Source organism: Charadrius vociferus, unplaced genomic scaffold, assembly GCF_000708025.1.
Source record: "Charadrius vociferus isolate BGI_N301 unplaced genomic scaffold, ASM70802v2 scaffold423, whole genome shotgun sequence".
NCBI lineage: Eukaryota > Metazoa > Chordata > Aves > Charadriiformes > Charadriidae > Charadrius > Charadrius vociferus.
In genome coordinates this window covers 2,688,061-2,709,096 of record NW_009648149.1, presented here as the reverse complement: position 1 = coordinate 2,709,096, position 21,036 = coordinate 2,688,061, and the positions used below count along the sequence as shown (strand labels likewise).

At 40.6% G+C, this 21,036-nt stretch overlaps 1 protein-coding gene across 1 annotated transcript in view; it reads left to right on the top strand.

The window, feature by feature from the left end:
- Positions 1–21,036, top strand: part of RAVER2 (ribonucleoprotein, PTB-binding 2) — a 46,748-nt gene that overhangs the window by 11,763 nt on the left and 13,949 nt on the right. Inside the window, exons 2-5 of the mRNA XM_009884006.1 lie at positions 10,190–10,256; positions 14,225–14,694; positions 19,086–19,277; positions 20,206–20,332. Of these exons, the coding sequence (XP_009882308.1) occupies positions 10,190–10,256; positions 14,225–14,694; positions 19,086–19,277; positions 20,206–20,332 (856 nt within the window). The remainder of the gene's footprint in view (positions 1–10,189; positions 10,257–14,224; positions 14,695–19,085; positions 19,278–20,205; positions 20,333–21,036) is intronic.

Below are 21,036 nucleotides of genomic sequence, written 5' to 3'. Positions count from 1 at the left end.
CCCCCCCCTCCCCGGAGGTGCGCAGCACCTAGTCAGTGAAAGTGGTTTCCCGCAATCTGTTGGTGCTTTAGGAAAATTCCGCGCAAATTACTGCAATTCGGAGGAGAAAACCGGTGAACTCTTAAACCTAGTGCATGTGAGTCAGATTTTGAGGTGATTTAGTTGCACAGTCACTTACCCGATCTTTACCGCCTCCAAATATTCAATTTGATGCACAAGCATAAAAAAAACGTAATTACAGCTTTTGTTCTAAACCACTCCTTGTCTCTCTTCCCCTCTCTTTCTAAAGCAGAGGCTGTTGTACTACCTGCGGGTAAGTGCAGCACGTGAAGATATCGTTTTCTCCATAACTCCGGTAGAAAGGGACCATTCATTTTAGAGAGGATCTTTCAGCCATCAGTGTAATTTGATCCAGAGTATGGAGCTTGCTTGCCCCTGGACTTCTTGATGTTTTGTTCTCACGTATATGGTGCCTTCTGGTCTGTCTGGCCACGTAATTGTAGGTAGTTAGAGTTTTAGATATGACAGTTTTGCTATGATCCTGCATGATGTTTCACACATACAACCTCACCTTTATTTATAGCAACCTAATGACCTAATCAATAGCTAACTCACAGCATGGAAAACCCTGTTAATCTTTGTCGTCTCTTCAAAAAGCCATCACGCATGACTCTGTTGACAGAGAGGGCTTAATGGCATATCACAAGACGCTTGCTGCGGATAGCCAGAACAGGATCACTTTGTCTGACACTCAAACAGTCGTGTTTCTTGCTCCTGTTGCACGCAGCAGATACTTCACGAATTCACCTGTGGACTGGTTAAAAGCATGGCTCACCTATATGGAAGCCATCAAGTTTGGCATTACGTGGTCAGACAAAGAGCGCTACAGGGAAATGTACTAGTGTGAAGGTCCAATTTGGCAGCCACACGGTATTTTGGAAGTTTGCCATTTTGTTTTGGTGAATTAAAAGTAGCACTTAGATGCCTTTTTCTCCATAGATAAGGTTCTAATATTCACCTGTTACTAGGCTAGAACAGTACCACCGCGTACAGATCCTGAAATACAGTTTCAAAAGATGTCATTTTAATTTTTAACATCATTGAGTTATTGGTGTTGGCATGCAAAGGCAGAATAGTTGTGCTATAGAGAGAAAGTTTCTGTCCTGGAACAGTTTTGGAAAGCAGAAGTATGTTTGTGGTCAGGCATGTTAAGTATACCTGTGCGTTTGGCTGTCATGCATTTCCAGAAATTATCGTGGAATTTAACATTCCTCAAATCAAATTAACACCCTTGGTAGACACTCTGCAGAGGTGTTTTGTCTGCTGTTTTCTTCTTGAAATGGTTGGTTAGCCAAGTAAAATCAGATAAACTGTTGCTAACCTGGCCAATTTATTCCTCATCACGAAAGAGGTGAACATTGTTAAAGTGCAGCAGTCTTCCAGAATAGGTTTCCATAAATGTAATTATTCATCTCTAATCATTGGGATGTTGGGTTTGCTTTCATTTATAGTTATTACGTGAAGAGTGAGGCCAAGATTTACCAAAATAGTTTTCAAGCAAGAAATGGCTCTTCTGCTGATATAGATTCCTGATACTCAGTTTTGTCAGAAGGTTCATCATCTTCAAAATGAGAACAGAACTCCCATTTCTTTTCTGGCGAAATTAGGCAGTGAATGCTTTCCTCTGCCAGTTGTAGCTACATATTAACCTTTAACCTTTTTTTATTTATTATTGTACTTGTAATCTTCTCTTACCTTTGGAGTTCCACCTGTGTTAAACTGAGTTTAAAAAAAAAAAAAATTACTCTTAAGTTCACAGATGAAATGTTCCTTAGCCATGAAGTTTCTGAACCAGAAACAGAGTGCCAGAGGTTTGTAGTCTTAGAAACCAAACAAATGGAGAGATCATTGAGTGTCAGAAGCGTTCAGCACTTCAGGTGCTGAGTGGCTGTTGTTAAGGGGCAAAGGTTACCCACATTTGAATCTTGGGATTTCTCAAAATGCATTTGGCAGCATCTGTGTTCCTAAGGATATCCGGAGCGTGTTTTCAGGAGGAAGGACGGTCTGAAGAAAGCACTTTGAAGTCTGTCACACCAAGGAAGTCAGCATTCCCTCACGAGCTGTTTTCATTGAATGTCAGTACAAAACAAATCCAGGGGGGGAACAAATTAAGTCAAAATTAATGTCAAGAAGATTCTTTTTGCATTGGGTTCTATAGCTCAATCTGCAAATATGTACTTGCAGGATTAGTGTTTCTTCCAGCAATTCTCTCACTACAGCCATGGAGAACAGTGGTTTTATGACAGACCTGTGGTAAACATTTTTATTAGCACATTCACTGTTCTTGAAGGCAAAGTCTCCATTTACTGTTTAGTTGGCAAGTCAGTCGATTTTGTACTGACCTGCCGTGGTGGAATCTTCCAGACTTGCCAGTTAGTTCCCCATATTCATCCTCGTCTGATTTGTCCAGCACAGTAACTGAACTGTGTGCATTATCAAATATGTGGTATGATAATGACCTAAAAATGAACGTATGCTATTGCTGTCACCTCTCTGAATCTTGAGATGAAGCACTATTGATACGTGTACAGCTATATTTTTGTTACTTTTCAGATTGCTGAACCTATAAAATTAGATAGAAATGCACTTGCTAGTACTCTGGCTGATTCCTGTTAGTTGGGTCAGCGTTGTGAGTAAAACGGCTTACCAGATCAACTGCCGCCTTAGTTAATGTCGTGTTTTCCCTCCGTCCTCCAATCCAATGTTTTTCTATCGTTGTAGCTATATGCAAACTATATTAAAAATCTGCTCGGTATTTTGTTCTACTAAGAGACTATTCCTTCTGTCAATCTGATCTTCTTGCTCTGAAGCTCTGGGAGAGGTGCGATCTGGTAACACACCATGCGCTGAGAATATGGGATCCCTAGGCGTTATTCTGAATGTACTTCAGATTTTGAGGTAATACTGTGGCAGTGACTGCTGTCTTAAAAAGAGAATTCAGTACCGAGTGTGGATGCGCGCTACCGAGTGGTGGGTCATAACTGGCCCTCCTTTTTCTCAGAACGTTGCACTGCCCACCAGCCTTCACGTGCAGGACGCGCTCTCCAGAGCAACAATCCTCTCTCCTCCTGCAGCCTTTGCAGAACATACTCCTCTCGCTTGCAAATCACCTTCCAAGAGCGAGGAAGTGTCATCTGCTCTTACCAGAGTAGTCATTTTATGCCTTTGTTAATTAGGACAGAGGGCCATAAGCAGGATCCAAGGAATCCTAGCAGGGCAGTAATATGTGATGTTTTACAGTAAGACAAGCAAGATTGACCTATTGGTGTTGCTTTTCTTTTTGAAAAATTTCAGATAGTGGGCCTGTTCTTGTTAGCATTAATATCCTCTTATGCAATGTTGTGTTAAGACTGATATTTGTATCAAGAATCTTTGCAAAGAGACTTAAAGGTAAGCTTGGTGGTAGTCGTTCCTTTCATTCTGGTCAGTGCTTGGCAATGAATTAGCAATCCCTTGGAAATCTCTCGCAATTGCCTTGTTGTGCGCTTACCTCCCTGAACTGTCATCTCTGATGAATCAACTGTTCCATTTCTGTAGCAAGGAACACAATTGTATATACCATGTTGAAAGTGCAGCGTTCAAAGGTATGCATCACAAACTGAACGTCCTTGGAACCACCATAAAACTGCTCCGAGTGCTCTGGGAGGCAGGAGGACTGCTCTGGGCAGAGGGAGGGAAGGAAGTAATAACTTCTCTCCTTTACTGATAAAGAGATGCCAAGAACTTCAGGATGACTACAGTGTGAGTGAAGTTGTACTTTACTAAACGGGAAGTTTTATTTTGCTGGAGTATCGCATGGCAACTCAGCTTTGTTTTGGTTTTGTAATTACCCCAATGGATTAGAAGAATTGTTTTTGATTACCCCCAGGTCATTGTTTTTTCAGTGTTAGCGGTTCCTTCTTTACATCTGATTAACTTCCATCTTATAAATGTGACGTAATCAGCAGTCTGGTACCCTGGCATACCAGTTGGGATCCCATGGAGTTGCTGTTAGAAAGAACAGACCCTGGGCTATCTTTCTTGCTAATCGTTACTGAGACTTGTGGCAAAATCTCCAGTCTTCGCTGCTAAGATTAGCTGACTGACCAGGGCTGTCCACTTTTTGATTCCCTGTTGGAAGGAGGCAGTGCTGCGGAAGATGTGCTTGCTTTCAACCAGTTTTTTCTGTGCTTGATTATCTTTAAATGCCGCCATATTACATGCACATTTCTGCTTCTCTTCTTTATCATCTGAGGCTAGAAAGTAAGTCTTACAGAGTGGATGTTCTACTTTAATGTAGGACATCAAGTAAAGTAGGGCTGATTAATTATTTTAATGCCCTGTAGTTCTTCTTTGGCATGACAGAATCTAAAGAAAGATGAAACATTTAGGTGTTAATAAGAAACTGGTGAAGTCCACCTGGGATAGGGATTTATTTTGTATTTTGGGACCAGATGTACCCGTCCAGTTTTTTTCACCAGTGTCTGTTCCTGATCAAAAGACAAATCACCACTGCTATTTCTGGTAGGATTGGGGTTTTTTTGTTGTTGTTGGGTTTTTTTATTCCTACTTTCTCTGTGGATTAGCCACAATTTTTCCTCGTTCCTTTTTGATCGAAAGCCTTTAATGAACTGTGATGATTTGAGGAAGTACTCTCTCCCAATCTGTTGTATACCAGACATTTAAGTAGAAGGGGCCTTTGTGTTTTAGTTAGTCCTCCGTCACACTGACTGAACATGAAAGGCATACTTGTTGGATAGTGAGTAGCTCTCATGCCTTAGGATGTACATGCTTTTTGATTTTCTTTATTGCTTTTCTTTTGCTTTGTGCTCTTGCTCTCTCACGTTACCTCTTCTATGCCTTTTTCATCTTTCATTTAGCTTGCATACCGCCCAGTATACCCAGGAGGTTGAAATTAATTTCCAGTCCCGTAGTGTTTCTCTTACCAACACACTAATATGACTCTGGAAGATCAGAGAAATATGTTTTTCATTCCCTGTCCATCATAAGTCTATAGAGAAACTGTTGTTCTTTTAATGACAACATTTACTTATATTACTTTACTAAAGATCATGGGAGGGTATGGTCTTACGAAAGTGGGAGTCAATTCTCAAACAAAAGGGTTTGCCCCAAGGGCGGTTTATGGCCTAAAATTACAGGCCTGATTTTATTTTGAGTTTCATAGTTTGTGACTGTGGAAGTGAAGAGGGACTGTGCTGAGCAAAAGCTTTAGGGCCCACCTCAGTGCCTGCTGTCCCTGGATGCCTGGGCACATGGACATCTGCTACACATCTTAGACTTGATCCCACAGCTGCTGCTCATCTAAGAACTGTCTTTAACGCAGCATTGAAAAAAACGTGAAAATTTGTCAAAGGGAACTTACTATATGATACAGTGAGCCCAATCTTTGAACTTTTGCTTGTTAGGAGCAAAGGAGGATTTATTTGACACTCAGTGACCAGTTGGTGAAAATTTGAGGACCTTTGTGGTCATTAGTAGTTAGGAGATGTTTAAAATTGCACTTTGCACCAGTCCTTGTGCTTTGTTATCTGACCCTCTTGTTAGTGCTATGGACTCTACTTCTTACTTTCCAACAGTAACAGATTTTCCCCCAGTAACAAATTATTCTTTTAAACCATGTTGATGTTCTCTTGCTTACTACCTGTTTCCCCCCCCCCCCCCTTTTTTTTTTTGATTTCTGCAGTGAATTCCATGTATCATGTCATGGACTCAAAGATTTAGTGGTCGAAAATTTGAATTAAATGAACACTCCATTGTATCATTTGTAAATGTAAAGCTTTTTCCTGAGAAGCCCTCTTCTTTCCATCTCTGCCTGCACAAATGAAAACAAAGTCTTTTTTAGTCATGAGATGATTTAAAACTTCTTGGTTAGCCAAACATGTTATTTAGTTCAACTACTTAAAACATAATTGAGCCCCGTTTCAAGAATATGTGTGTGAAGTTTAGGCCTTCAGCTACTTACTGAGAGCCAAGTTATAGACCAGGCTTGTACAGTGTTTATACTGGAAACGCCGCTAAAGCTTACTGTACAAATCTGGCCAGGCACCATTATAATTGTTAAATATTTTTCTTGCCAGAATAACATAATTCAGTACTGTGTTCAGTATCTAGAGAGAGAAAAATACTTGGGTTTAGGGTGCTGTAGGCTTTATGTACGTGGTATATTGTTCTCAGGTGATGACTGAGTATTTCTTGTCTATTCCTTTTCTTGCACTGTGAGATCCTGGGTATGAAAAGCAGAGATAATACATTGAGCTTTACTAATTTGATAAATAGGGCAAACGTGCCTGTTAATAACTCCTTTTCTTGTTTGTGTTTAAAACAATGCAGGTAATAAAGCGTAAAGGCAGATCCTCTCGAAGGACGGCATTCTTCCCATTTGAAAGATACAAATTTCAAATTGACAGTATGGTAAAAACTCATGTTGCCAGTTTTTCTACCCAAGACAAGACAGGACAGGCCAAGAATTGAAGTATTTCAAACCCACGTTTCTTACAGTAGTAAATAATACATATTTTTAAGTATATTCAGCCTGTGTTTAGTAGTGGTTTCTCTTAAATTCCCTTTAATATATTTGGTTTTGCCTTTTCGGCTAATTTTAAAGTATGAGCTGATTAGGTTCGTAGTTAGGATTTTAAATTTACTGATGACAAGATTAACTGGCTTTCAAGGTCTGCTTTTTTTGAAGGTCTAAGTGGCTAAGCATTGTCGGTTACATTTCTGTTCTGCGATGTTAGTTAGGGCCGCTGGCATGGCCCACGTGTTTATGCAACTGCTGTTACTCTGAGCAAGCTCTCTCCTCTGTTTTCTCTCCTCCTCTCCGTTTCTGCGGTACGTATCATCCTTGCTTTGACCAGGGCCGCACCCCCCGGGAGCTGCCTGGCGCTGACATTGCTCAGGTACAAACATGTGCCCAAGAGCTGGTGCTGAGTTTTACGTCTGGTTCAGGAGCCAACTACGAGTCGATCCGAGGAGTGCCATAATTAAGGGCCAAGATAGGCACCGCTATAAACGGTGTTTGTGTTGGAAACTTCATGGGATCCATGACTGCTGTATGTCTGCCAGATAGCTTTATAACCGCTTACAATTTTTGTTGTCAAAATACGATAATCTAGCCAGACATTCAGCGCGTGACGCTCACGGCAGCTAGACCTTCGGCGTGCCAGTGGATGTTGCCGTTTTGTTTAGACCTGATACGATGCAGTTAAATCATGATTATTGTGGTAATTGTCAGTCACTTTTCTTTACACTAGTAGATCCATTCATTTATAAAAGAGGAAAAAACCTTCAAGAAGAAGCAGTTTTGTAAATGTTATGGGGAAAGAATACTAATAGAAGCCAGGCTTGGTCAACAGGTGGTTTGGATGTGGCTATTGTGAGGGTGGGCAAAGTGGTGGCAGCTGGGGATGGCAGCCACTGCTCCCGTGTGGTCCCACCACTGGCTTTATTACTACCGCTTTGCTAAACCTCGTGTGATAAGAAATGGTGAGCGCTTGCATTGCCATTCTCCGTGGCTGCCCAGCACAAGGCAATGCCGTGGTAAGGCTGACCCAGGGAGCGCAAAAGGTTTTCCTGCCGGAGCGTGTGGGTAGGGGCCGATGGCTGCTCCGTGGGGGTGTGCAGAGCGATGGCAATAGATCCCGAGGCGGGGAGAGGGCTGGCGTAGCGAGGCTGGGGGTGTGGAGGTTGGGCTCCCCGGGTGCGTGAGCCGCAGGCTGCCGGGAGGTCGGGAACCGGGAATGAACCGCGGCTGTTTGTTTCTGCTGTGTTCAGGGAAACAGCCCTCTGCTTACATTCCTTGCAAGTTAATAGGGTCGCACCAGAGAGTATACCTGACTTGGATGACCCGTTTCTCCTCCCGAAGTAAACACTCCTTCCTGGCCCAAATACTGGATAACTACGTACACCAAAGGGACCAAATGTGTTTGGCGCTGGTGGTGCGTGGTGCTCGGTGGTGCACAGCTGCACCTAGTCAGGAACAGCAGGTGAAATGTTCTTGTTGCTTTCCCTGACAGTTCTGCTCCGAGCTGTCGGGAACAGAAACAGTTAACAGCATTAAAATGGAAGTAGTGTTCGCTCTTTTCTAACAGACCCAAGTGTTGAAAGATGTTGAAGATAAAGTTTATAGAAGTGCCTGAGTTCAAAAGCCGGCTTAGTACTTCTGAAAACATTGTGAAGAATCTTAGTCTAACATACACAGATATTTACATATCTGTTTAATTTGATTAAAAGTTGGCATGGAGTGTTTGTATTTGTAAATTGTCACAAACGGTCTTTATGTGAAGAAATACTATACACAGTTCCACAGGTCAATGTCCCAGCTGTGCCGTGGGGGCCACCAGAACACAAGAACATGTACCTTCCTGGAAGAGCCCGTTCCACAAACCTGGCAGAGTTTGCAACAACCTGTGGAAATCACTGTGAAAACCTTTACAAAAATTACTTTGCTTCAATCAGGTTTCATTTTAAATCTTCTTGATGTTCTCATATTTTTTTACATGAGATCTCATGATTATCCCATGAAGATATGTTCACTACAGGCAATTTTCCTTCCCAATTAAAATTTCAGTTACTGGGAAATCATGTGGGATCATCTGATTCACAGATGACTTTCAAAAGAGCGTTCAGAGCTGTTTGAAATAATATTTCCTGCTGCTTAACCATCATATAAAACTTCAGCGTTACTCCTGTAAAATAATGTATGAAATAAAAAAGGTAAATATGTCCCCCCTTTTTCTAAGTAGGACACAAATAACAGCTTTAGAGTCCCCAGTGCCAAATACAGCTGAGCTGTACAAAACTGTACAGAAAGTGTCTTCTCAGTTTCTCGTGACTGAGAACAAACTACCGTCTAACTCTCGTTAGAGGGATGTCCGCAGTCAAATCGCCTACCTCACTTGAACCTTTGAATTGTGCCTGGCCTATTTTGCTTTTCAGAAACCACATCCTTATCACATCTGATTAGAGGATGGCTGGTAGCTTGAGAAATGCTGCCATGTTTTATTAATGTAGTATTTGACAGCTGTTAACTAGTGAAACTAGAGATTGGCGTTCGCTTGACTAAAAGGTATGCACTTGATACCAGTCATGGAGAACCCGCTTAACCTCTAGGCTATATATATTGAATTAGCAAACTGGCAATAGACTGGGCGGCTGGAAATTGTCTGCAATTAAACTTTCAGACAAAGTTGGTTGATTATTTTGCTTAGTCAGTTGGTCTTTTGCTGTTGTTTATGGGATTTGCCCAACTAAAAGAATACCTATATCCACCTTACTACTCATAATTTCTTCTTGTGGATGATGAATGTTCGTGTCTGCGTCCTCGCCACTGAACTGATAATAGTTTGTGGTTTTTTTGGTAGGGCACGTGCATATACTATGCCTTGCTCTTGCTGGGGAATAGCTATGGCAAACTGGTACACACCTCTTAGACTTGCTCCTACCCTGCCCCTCCCACACCCCTGCTCTCTCCCCATTAATTAGTGGGAGCAAATAATGCTCTTGGGATTGATTCTCCGTTGAGCATCTGTGCGGTAATTGATAGAGGATACTTTCCAGGGGGTATTCTGGGCACAATTATCTGCTGACTGAAAGAATATTCATTATTAAAAGAGTGAAAATCTGTTAAAAGTGAACTTGAGCAGTTAAAGGAAAGTAAAGCAACTGCTGCATTTAATAACAGTGTTGCCTGCCCTCAGTAAACTGCATGATGTGATGTTGCCGGTATTTCTTGTCTGTGCGGTATTTTAACTATGCTAGCTGTACTTCCACGAAATTGTGGGGTTTTGCTGTTTAATGAACTGTGATGTTATTTGTCTTCATCAAAAGACAGTCAACAGGACACCCTGTTGTGCTTATGTGACTTTATATAATGAAAAGTAAATTATTCAAATTCAGTAAGCCAGTTTTTTATATGAGGTAAAAACATTGCTGCAGTTAGCATAACCAGCTTTTTAAAAACAAATATTTGATAGCGTTTCTATGGTGAGATTTTCTGTTTATTGGGAAAGTTTTTGGTTTGGGTTTTGTTGTTTTGTTTTTTTTTTTTTTACAAATGAAGATGAATTTATACATTTATTTGGTCTGGTAGAATTATTTATCTGATGTTACTTGTACTTTTCTCTTTCAGGAAATCCATGACTTATTTAAGGATTATGAAATCAAGTATTGTTATGTGGACAGAAATAAAAGAACAGGTAAGAACTTAAAATCTTCCAGTGTCATAAGTTTCAATTCTGTGATGAAGCTAGTAAGGAACATCATCTGCTGTGTATGAAGTCATCAAGTTCTCTGCCATCACGTAGCTTGATTGTCCCTCAGTGCCTTTTTTGGCTGCATAGTTTGTCGCCTTCTAGTGAAGCCAGTGGAGAGTTGGAAACTTCACTGATGTCAGCCAGAAGTAGACTGGTCCGCTATGGTATTTCTCAGGAGTATTCCATCGGTGAGTGTCTCTTTGGGACAAAGCTAACCTCAACTGTCTGATTTCCTTTGAAAAACTAGGCCTGGGGCCTCTCTTAAGACAAACCACGTGTACCTATGACATGATCAGAGGACAACATACCTAGCTCCAGATGCATTTGTGTCAGGTAATACAAGCCAGAAGCAATTTATTAAAGGAATACTTAAGTCTTTGAAAGAAATGTAGTCCTGAATTAAATCCTGCATTATTTAAGTCTGATCCTCCATTTACAAATTAATTCTCTACATAGGTGATTTGTGGATTTTTTAGTTCTTTGTAAGATACAGAAATGGACAAATATTTTTCTACATGTTCCTGTCCTTGCTGATGGCCGTAGGTCCCACAGCCTGGGCTATCCCCTGAGGCAACCTTGGTTTCCAGGACAAAATCTTAATGTGGTAGCTGGGATAGATTTCTGTCAGGATTTCGTGAGGATAATGGTATTTCTTGACACCTGCCTCTATGGAGCAAACATTTGTGCTTTAATGTCCTATTACCCTGCAAATTTGATTTCTGAATATGAAATAAGGCCAGTTTGTGTGTGAGGTACAATAGTCTGCTGTCTAACAACAGACTGAACGTCTGTGTTCAGCGTGAGAGGAAATATTTGAAAATACTTGGAAAGAGTAAGACAAGGATGATTTTTTTTTTTTTTTTAATTTAATCTAGATGCTCTCGTATATAACTAGTTTTTCCTGTGTACGCATTTGTGTTAGTTTTAGGGTGTATACATATGTGTGTATTTGTATACGTAGATATATATATAGCACTTTGCCTGTTCCTGTGAATTCTTGTATGTGTTACTGCATGCGTCTGCAAATATTCACGACTGGAATACACTGTAGGTGTTTGGGTTTTTTTTCTTGGCTTTTCATTTGAATGGATTAAATTTGTTTATCTTCGGATTCATGAAGGCTTTAAAACTTTGTTCAAAGGCCCTAATGTCACAGAATCTTAACGTGTTACTATACAGTCAATGAAGTTCTCGAGCCTCAGCTCTTCCTACTCACGTTCTTTATATTGCAGATTGGTTTTGGTGTTAGTAGTTTTACTGTGCAAAGAGCAAAAGTTCTGCTAGTGGTTTGTGGGTGTTTGTGTTTATTCTGTCTTGTCCAAGTAAATACTGACACAACAGGAGTCATCCACCCAAAAGATGGACATACATTTTGCAGTGTGCACTATTTCTGTAAGGAACTCCATTACTATTGAAGTTTTTTGTGTTTTTTGTTTGGTTGGTTTTCTTATTATATAGATTTAATGACTTTTTAGTTTCATGGGCAGAATTGGAACTTTGTAGAGCTCTGTAGATGTTTCCAATTAGATCTTCTAAAATTCTCCTGAGGAAAAACAGTGTTTTCACTTGATTACATGAACTAATTTAAGATTAATGATAAAATCGGAGAAGTAGCCCTAAACGACCTCAAAACATTGGGGATTTTTTTTTTTTTTATCTTAGAAAAGCTAACAGTATTTTTAAACTTCATTGTCTTCTATCCATATCTTCTATGTAACTATTCTTAGAATACCAAGTAGTATCCTGTTAGAGAAATACGTGATGCTGTGTCAGAGTACTGGAGAGCAAAATAATGTGCGTTACCCAGGCACATTTTAATCTATTTGAGAAACCAGGTTGCCGATTTCCATGTCATCTCATCTTTATCTGATCACTGATACATCTCTTCACTTACGACAGATTGTAACACCCACTGCAAAGGCATTGTTTATATGTTAGTACAAACTCATTGCTTGCAGGATGCATAACAACATTCAGTTTGACTGGAACAACAAAACGGAGATCTCAAATATTACGTGTACGTCACCAAGATTATACTTGCTTCTTTTTGTTGGCTTTATACTGCTACAAGGGAGTCACTGACCAGAACTTGCTTCAAAACACCCTGTGGACGTTTGTTTTGATTAGAAATCATTATTTAGACTGTTGTGATTAAAGATTATTAATGCATGAAAGAAAATGTTAGCACTTTCTGACTGGCTTGAGGACCATGAGGTGGTAAAGATACAGAGGGTGGTACAGCGTCCCCTTTGTCCACAGCTGCATGAACCTTACCTGTGGAATGATGATGGGTATGATGATGAGATTGTCCATGGTTGCGTGTTCCTGCCAGCTGCTTGTGGGACCATGGCATGGTACAGAGGTGGTGGGTGTTGCTCCCTTTGTCCATAGCTGTGGGCACCTTTGAGCTGCATGTGAGACCTGGATGGGGTACAGATGTGGTGGGTGGTGTGGCTCTCCCTTTACCCACAAGCACCTTCTGGCAGTCTGTAGGATGATGACAAGGTATGGATACGGTGGGTGTTGTAGAGCCTCTAAATCTTTGCTCGCCCATCTTTTCATCTGTCAGTACAGGCTGACGCAGCCCTTTTTGTACCCATCTGGGGCCAACCATGTCACCGACCCCTTTGGCACGTGGACCACCATGAGCAGTCTACTGGCTGTGATGCGGCCATGACATCACCAGGGCTGGTGCCTGGAGTTAGTGCTTCATCCATGTGATACCACTTTTCCAGCAGTCAGATGAGGAGACACGATTAAATAAACAATAAAGTGAAACAGAAAAGAAGAATTGGTAGTGCTGGGGAAGGAAATGAAGTAGCTGTAGGATCAATATAAAGAAGAACAGCTTAGCAAAGGTTAAAAGAGAATTAAAAGCAGCAGGTCCTAGCCGCTGCCCTGTTTTAAAGATTTGGGTGGTACTTGCTGCTGAGATTCGTGGGTGTGAAGGGTATTCTGGAAGAAGGATGCTTGTTGAGTTTTCTGAAGGTGATCTTTCACACGTTTGGCATTGAAGACAAGTGCCAGTGCCCAACCCTGCATTCACGAGTGGCTGGCAATTCTGAGGGTATCTCTGCGTGAAGTGAAAGACTTGTGTCTGTCTGTCCCTGAAATGAACCAAAGTTTTTGCCCAGGACTGCCCTGTGCTTTGCATTTCATTTGGTGACTGGAAGAACACACATGAATTAGCTTCCCTCTGTTTGGTTCACTGCAGACTATTACATCCTCTTTAATGCACAGGGTACAAGGCAACAGGAGCCAAGTGAACCACAGGATTTTCCTTCTGAATATCAGGAAACACTTTTTCACTGTGAGGGTCACCACGCACTGTTACAGGTTGCCCATAGAGGCTGTGGAGTTTCCATCCTTGGAGATACTAAGAACCCATCTGGATATGGTTGTGGGCAACTAGCTCTGGGTGGCCCCGCTTGATGACCTCCAGAGGTCCCTGCCAACCTCAACCAGTCTGTGATTGTGTCATTGTGTGAAATGCTTTACGGAGTGAAAAGCCAAAAAGAGCCATTAACCCAGAAGTGAGAATTTACGGATGCTGTCTTCAAAGAAATTCACTAGAATCAATAATGTGTTTACTTCAGTAGAAAAGTTAATTGCTTTTTGTTTCCCAAATGTAACGTTTTGTTGTATTACAAGTAGTGAGGTTGTGTTTATCTGTGTTTCTATAGTCAGTCTTCCAGTTAATTAGTCATAATGTCCAGTTAATAATGTGAAATTTTAAAATACATATTGCGGCATATGTCTCTATCTATTGCATCTTCAGGGTAAATACCAAACTCTTATTTTTCCTGTGACTTACACTGGTGAGGTTTGGGGGGAGGGAGAGGTATGTTAATTACCTCTGCACCTGGAGAGAAGCTGTGGTCTGTGATGTAACTTGTTTTGGTCTCTTACAGCATTCGTTACTCTGTTAAATGGAGAGCAGGCCCAAAACGCAATTCGGAAATTTCACCAGTATTTTCTTCGGGGAAAAGAAATATCCGTGCAGCTCCAACCAACAGATGCTTTGCTCTGCATTACTAATTTGCCCATTTCATTTACATTAGAAGAGTTTGAAGAACTTGTGCGTGCGTATGGCAATGTCGAGAGGTGTTTTTTGGTCTATAACGAAGTTACTGGCCATTCAAAGGGCTATGGCTTTGTGGAATATATGAAGAAGGACTCTGCTGCAAAGGCGAGACTGGAACTTCTCGGGAAACAGTTAGACAAGAACACTCTCTTTGCACAGTGGATGGATGTGAACCAGCTGACGACAAATCTTATTCACTCCAAGTGCCTTTGTGTAGATACATTTCAAAAAGACTACGCTGATCCAAAAGAACTGATCCAAGCTTTCTCACTAAAGTATAAACCTGTTTTCTGCCAGGTATGTTGCATTTGTATTTTCTGGAAGATCACAGTCATGATTTTTATTTTTCATTTAAGTAGTGAATGGTTATGCATCTGCATTGCGATATATGATGTGGTACAGATGCTTTATTGGTATGGGTTTGCAGTGAGTGGTCGATGTCATCTGGGAATTCTGCAGAAGATCACTCCTGTGAAGCGCCAATAAACTATTTATAAGACATCACCTCCTCGTGTATTTTATTGAAAATAATTTTAGAAATGTCTTGAGAGAGCTTTTGAAGTAAATGTTGATGATGGTTTTATTGCTCAGTAAAGAAAGCCAGAGTGTATGAATACCACAAGTACAACAGTTTAGACGATGAAGAATATATATATATGTATATAATTAATATATTTAAGAAACCTCTGCAAATACCTAATGTGTTTTTTCCCTAACTGGAGAAGATGTAGGCTTAGGATCTCGTAGCTGGCCGGGCTTGCCAGTGGTAGAAGCGGTACATCTTTTGGAAAGGTTGCAGGTACGCAAGAGGTAGACCCTTACTAGCCTTTGCAAGTGTAAAGGTTTCCTTCTCATCATCATGGCTTGTGAGATACTAGACCATAAATGAAACATTGCTCATAGAAGTGGTGCAGACCGGTGTACCATAAACAGGCAGTAAAAAGAAAGCTTGCTTTATAGTCACACAGTTGGGTATGATTTCAGTTGTTTGTTATTTTTTTGTTTCCTTAAGGATCTTGGAAGTCTGCCTAGGGATTAGCTTCAGGGATAAGTAACCAGAGATTCTCAGCATCTAAGACCACAAGGTCCATCAGGCTGTCTAGTCTGACCACCTGCAGGCCATCACATTTTCCCTAGTGCTCTTTTCGGTCCCTAAATATTTGTAGTTGGCTAAAGCATATCCTTATACTTGTGTGATCCAAATACACCAGGAGATGCCTAAATTGGAAGTAACTCTTTCCAGAAATTGCCTGTCCCTTGTTTTGCACTTGTGTCTGTTTTCTCAGTTGAATGTATCTGGCTTCAGCTTCACCTCGCTGGTGACTGGATTGAGGAGCCTTTCCTCCCCACTGTTCTCTTCCTGTAAGAAGGTATTAAATGCTGTAATCAAGTCACTTGCTCAATCTTTGTTTAATTAGCTGAACAGATTGATCTTTTAAAGTCTTTTACTTCAGGGCATTTTTCCAGCTGTCAGATAATCCGAAGGCTGTTATCAGCTCCCCCAACAATTTTTCAACATTCTTTTAAAACTCTGAAGTTCAAAGATTAGCAGGCTGCTTTGATAAAGATGGTTTTCACTAACAGTATTCTACTGTGCACTTAAAAATTGACTTCTACGTTCCTTCTTAAATCATAATGATACATGGGTCACACCTGGTGTAGGTGAGGAGAGTCTGTTTGTGTATGCATTCTATCAGTAAATGTCACTAAATACATGTTTCTATAAAATACAGGGATTAAACAGTATGCTTTTGAGTTAGGAAATAGGCACCCAGTCAAAAATATATCCAAGAAAACATTCTTGGCACATTCTCATATTGCCTATCACTTGTATAAACCACAACATCTGTGTAATAGACTAATGGGTAGATCGTAGAAGTATGGTAATAGAAGAAAAATAGGTTTACTTCAGATTTATTCTCAGTGATTCTCAGAGATTAAATGTGGTTTATTCTCAGTCAGGCCTCACGTTTCCACTGGGCATCCCACAGGTACTAACTGGTAAGGGAGGCTCTGCCTCGAGAGTGGGGAGAGAGGCAGCAGAGGTGGTGGTTTGCAGACCAGAGCCATGGGCGAGTGATGGATGCGAACCCCATGGGCTAAAGGGGGAAGTGGGAAGCGGCACTCTGGAGAGAGAAGATAGGAGGGTGGACGGAGGTAGACTCGTAGTTTAGATTTGATAGATGAAAAAGGGAGGACAGTGGATGAGTTCTCATTACAATAGTGCTAATTAATTATGGTTTTATGAGTGTGATGACCTAAAAATTAAGTACAAAGAAAGGACAGGGAGGAAGACACAAGAAAGTGGAAAAAGTGTGAGTGTGACATGATGGGTAGAGGTGTAAGAGGAAAACTAAGAGAGGACAAGGTGTCCTGGTTTGAGGTAAAACAGAACCAATTTTCTTTTCAGTAAGTTTACTTTTCAGTTAAGTGTCTTCTAACTAATTAACAGCGTATTTTTCAGACAGTGTCTGCTTCTGGCAGTGATAAGGCCTAATGTTTATAGTTGATGCCAAGGAATGGTATGTAGAGACGCTCTTGCTTATACTGATTGCTCTAACAACCCAGGCCAGCTAACTTTGCTATTTGCAGGGTTGGAGGGTCGAAAGTGGAAGAGCTTAGAGGGGTGGCACCTGCAGGGAGGAACAGACGGGACAGGTGACCCAAAACTGACCAGCAGGGTAGTCCATCCCGACAGTCTCACGCTCAGTATAAAAGCTGAGGGATCAAAGGGTCAGCCCTCTTTCTCCAACGGCCGGCATCCACGGAGGACTCTTGCCTGTTCTTCTGCCTTTGACCCCCATCTGTGTGTTCCTGAATCCAGTTCCCATATGCTGCGGAGTCCAGTCTGGGACTTTTCCAGTGCCTGCTGGTGACGTGATCATTATCCTGGGACCTTGATACCAGTTTTGTCTATATTTCATTATTTTCTTATTAATATGATTATCTTTTCTTTTTATTATTTTATTATCAATATTTCACTAAAATAGTTTAGTTTCTTTTTCAATCCATAGGTCTCTCTCATTCTTCTCTCCCCGTGGTTCATTCAATGTCCAGTCCAGCCCAAACCACGACAACAGGGTAGCAGAAACGTGGGTGAGGGAATTTAATTAGAGAACGACTAGGAGGAGCGCTTTGTCTGGAAAACTTCACTTGGAAGCGTGAATACGTTTCAGAAAAACAATTAAAATGTTCATTCACACTCTTGTTATTTTAAGTCATTGTGACTACCCTCTCTTTCTTCCTTCTGTTTCCTAGTCGTGGCCGATCCAGCCTTCATGCCACTCCTGCACTTAGATTGTCCCTCCAGTAGGGCCACTCAACGTTTTGCCCATCTCCTGGAATGGCTCCTTTAACGTACCTCTCTTGTGCTGCTTTCATGGCTTAGTTCTGCTGGTAACTGATGCCGTACTTCATCATGTAAATACGATCTTTTACCTCAAATTCTTAGCTGAACTCATGAAATAAACTCAGCTAAACTCAGGAATTAACAGTCTCCCGTGTTACCTAGATAGGGACAGAGGTCTTCTTCACTACCTGTTTACTTGAAGTTTAAAAATTCCTGATCTGTTCGCAAGAATACTGGTAGCTGCACTTGCACATGTTAACGGAGTTTTTAGCTGTGCATGAAACACCAATATGTTCCATAGCAGCCAACCATTCTTTTCACGAGTACTTCAGGTCTCTATCAGTGCAGCTGAACTGATGCCAAAATAAAATACAACGCTTCTCCACGTAGACATGCACACGCATACATATGCATATCTCTGTGTGCATTTATATATCAAAATATGTGTATTCTCCAGAGCTCTTCCTGGATGCCAGTCTTTAGCAGTGGTATTAAAGATCTGACCACCCATTTTTTCTTCAAAATCTTTGAGATTTATATTTCAATTGTTAGCATGAGTTTGTGGGACCTAAAGGTTGGGACTGGGTGGTTTTTATCCAGTGAAATCTAGAGGAGATTTCCTCTCTTCTACATCAGAGCTAGTATCAGTGTATCATTTCTGTTCATTTTGGGACTGGAGATTTTTGCCAAAGCTTTATTCCCTCCCTTCTCACCCCCTTTTTTTGTTTGATTTAAATCTGCTCATTCTGCTATAAAACTCTGCAAACAAAGGACAGAGCATTGTTTGACACATAAGCCTGTTTCCAGTCTGCTTGATTGATCAGTCTGGCATCTTCTCTTGGCAATAAATACAACCACAGAGTTCATATTCTCCTAAAAGGCAGTATATATCAGTGGAATTTGCATTGTTACGTGTTTCAACAACTATCGTGTAGTCTGACGAATGGCATTTTTATTATTGTAGGCTTAAAAACTGAACAATAATGAGTTTATAATTCTTATTCTGCAAAATAAAAATGATTGTAGCATACAGCTGTTTTTGCAATTTCCTTCTTGATTCTGAAAATCTGTTTTAAATACGTTGCATAGCTCAGGTTCTCCATGAGATTAGATTGAAGTGAAGGTGGTAAATCCAGTAGATGAGCATGTGTGCCAAATATAATATGAAGCTATGATGGTCAACTTACATCAAGCACATCTGAGAAAGAAACATACTGACATTAACATAGGATGTCCACAATTTGCAAAGTATCTTGCAAGGGATAGATAGGTGAAAATACTGCAAGGCAGTTCCTGAAATTCTGCGTTTTGTTCAGTGTCTTGTGAAATGTTTTTTCAGTTTGTGCAGGGTGAAGATAGTTATATCGGTGACTTTGCGGTGGTTGAGTACGAAACTGCAGACCAGGCTGAGAAAGTACAAGAAGTCACCGATGGCATGACTATCAAAGGAAGGAGAGTCCAAGTCTCGTACTGTGCTCCGGGATCACCAGGCAGAAGCACATTAGCAGCACTTATAGCAGCGCAAAGGATGGTAAGATATTCACGAATCTATTTTCAGAATGAGTTTGATACACCTTGAGTGGTCTGAGTTGGGTCAGAGGGATTCAGCTGCTGTGCATTAGGAAAACAAGCCAAAGTTTTTGGAAGCATTAGCCTTTTTTTGCTTGCGCCTTTTTATTTTTATTTTTTCAAATTTAGTCAGCCCAGTTCAGTCTCCTTCCTAGGAAAAGCATGGCCCTATTCTGCAAGGACAAAGGATAAAATGCGGCCATAAGATAACACAAAGTTATACTTACATAGCTCTGGGATTTTAGTAAATTCAATTTTCTGTACGAGAAATTGTTCCAGTTCAAAAGAGAAGTAACTGTAAGTATAGTCATTTGACAAGCTAAAACTTAGTTTAGAACGGAAAGGCAAGAATTTGTCAATTTTAAGATAAAATTCAAGGTAGGAGAAATAGTTTAATTTCATGCTTGATATAGAAGAAAGCTTTTCACACCCACATGTCTTATCACATTATTTCCTAGAAAATTGGATGTCATAAATGTTACATGAAGCTGTCTTAAAACTAGAAGCAGAAGAGTCTCATTACTTTGGCAACTTCAGCCCGCGTCTTTATAAAAGAGATGAGTGGTGCTATTGTAAGATAGTATGTGGTGTTCATGTTAACAGTACCTTTCATATTATCCTTTATTGATAACATTGTCTTGATTTAAGGGGAAAAAATAAATGTCTCTCAGGAAAAATAATATGCTTGAAGTTTTGAGGGAATAGTTGGTTAGGTGCTTCATTTGAGGGAGAAGGAGCATGGAAAGGAGTGGGAAACGGGGAAGGACATGTTGGGATTATTTTCTGCATAAAATGAAATATGTACCTTACCATCACACAAGTTTGAGGGATGTAAATGTATTCTTTGTTTTCTCCTGATTCTAACATTTTTGTATCTCTTTTAATTGGAGATGAGGAACAATAGGAAAGGCTTGCTTCCAGAGCCAAATCCAGTGCAGATTATGAAAAGTTTTAATAATCCAGCAATGTTGCAAATGCTACTGCAGCCCCAGTTGCGTGGACATGCTGTTAAACCTGGTAAGTTGCTTTAAAACTGAGTTAAAGAAAACCAAACCCTGTTCTTGGTGAACTTTGCTTTCAGCAATGGAGAGAAGCAGATTTTAAAATCTCTGCAGACACTGTTTCAGTGTGTCTGTGTAGACTCACATTTTATGAAAGCAAAAGCAAGAAATTGGTTGCTAGAGTATTGCGTCTGGGTAAAATTTAGTGTTACCTAAAAATCTCCTCACATTAACTCTGTGATCTCTGAATGTTTCTATTAGAAATGGCTTTAAAATTAAATGTCTTTTGCAGACATTGTTAAAATGGCGAGTTTAAATCTGATTGTAGATTTTGCAGCGTGAGTTTTTCTCCTGTTGATTCCAGTGTAAATCGTTATCCACTTGGATGCTACCATAGTCCTGCCCAGCATTTCATAACGGCATTAGCCAGAAACATTTCTCTGCTTTCTCATTATTAGGATGGATGTGAATAAACATACTAAAAACAATCTTACCGCGTTTCAAATGGTGAAAGTATTAGGAACAGGAATGAGAACAGGTAATTTGAAGAGTCAGGTGGGGGACAGCTAGGAGTTTGTGACATAATCTGCTGACAGAAGATAAACAGAAATTGTGTGTGAAGTGAAGACTTTAGTGAAGAAACACTTTAGCGAATGCTGACGTTTCAAAGCACTTTAGATAATGCTGTGTTCTTGCAGTCGACTGCAGGCATTTCTGTAT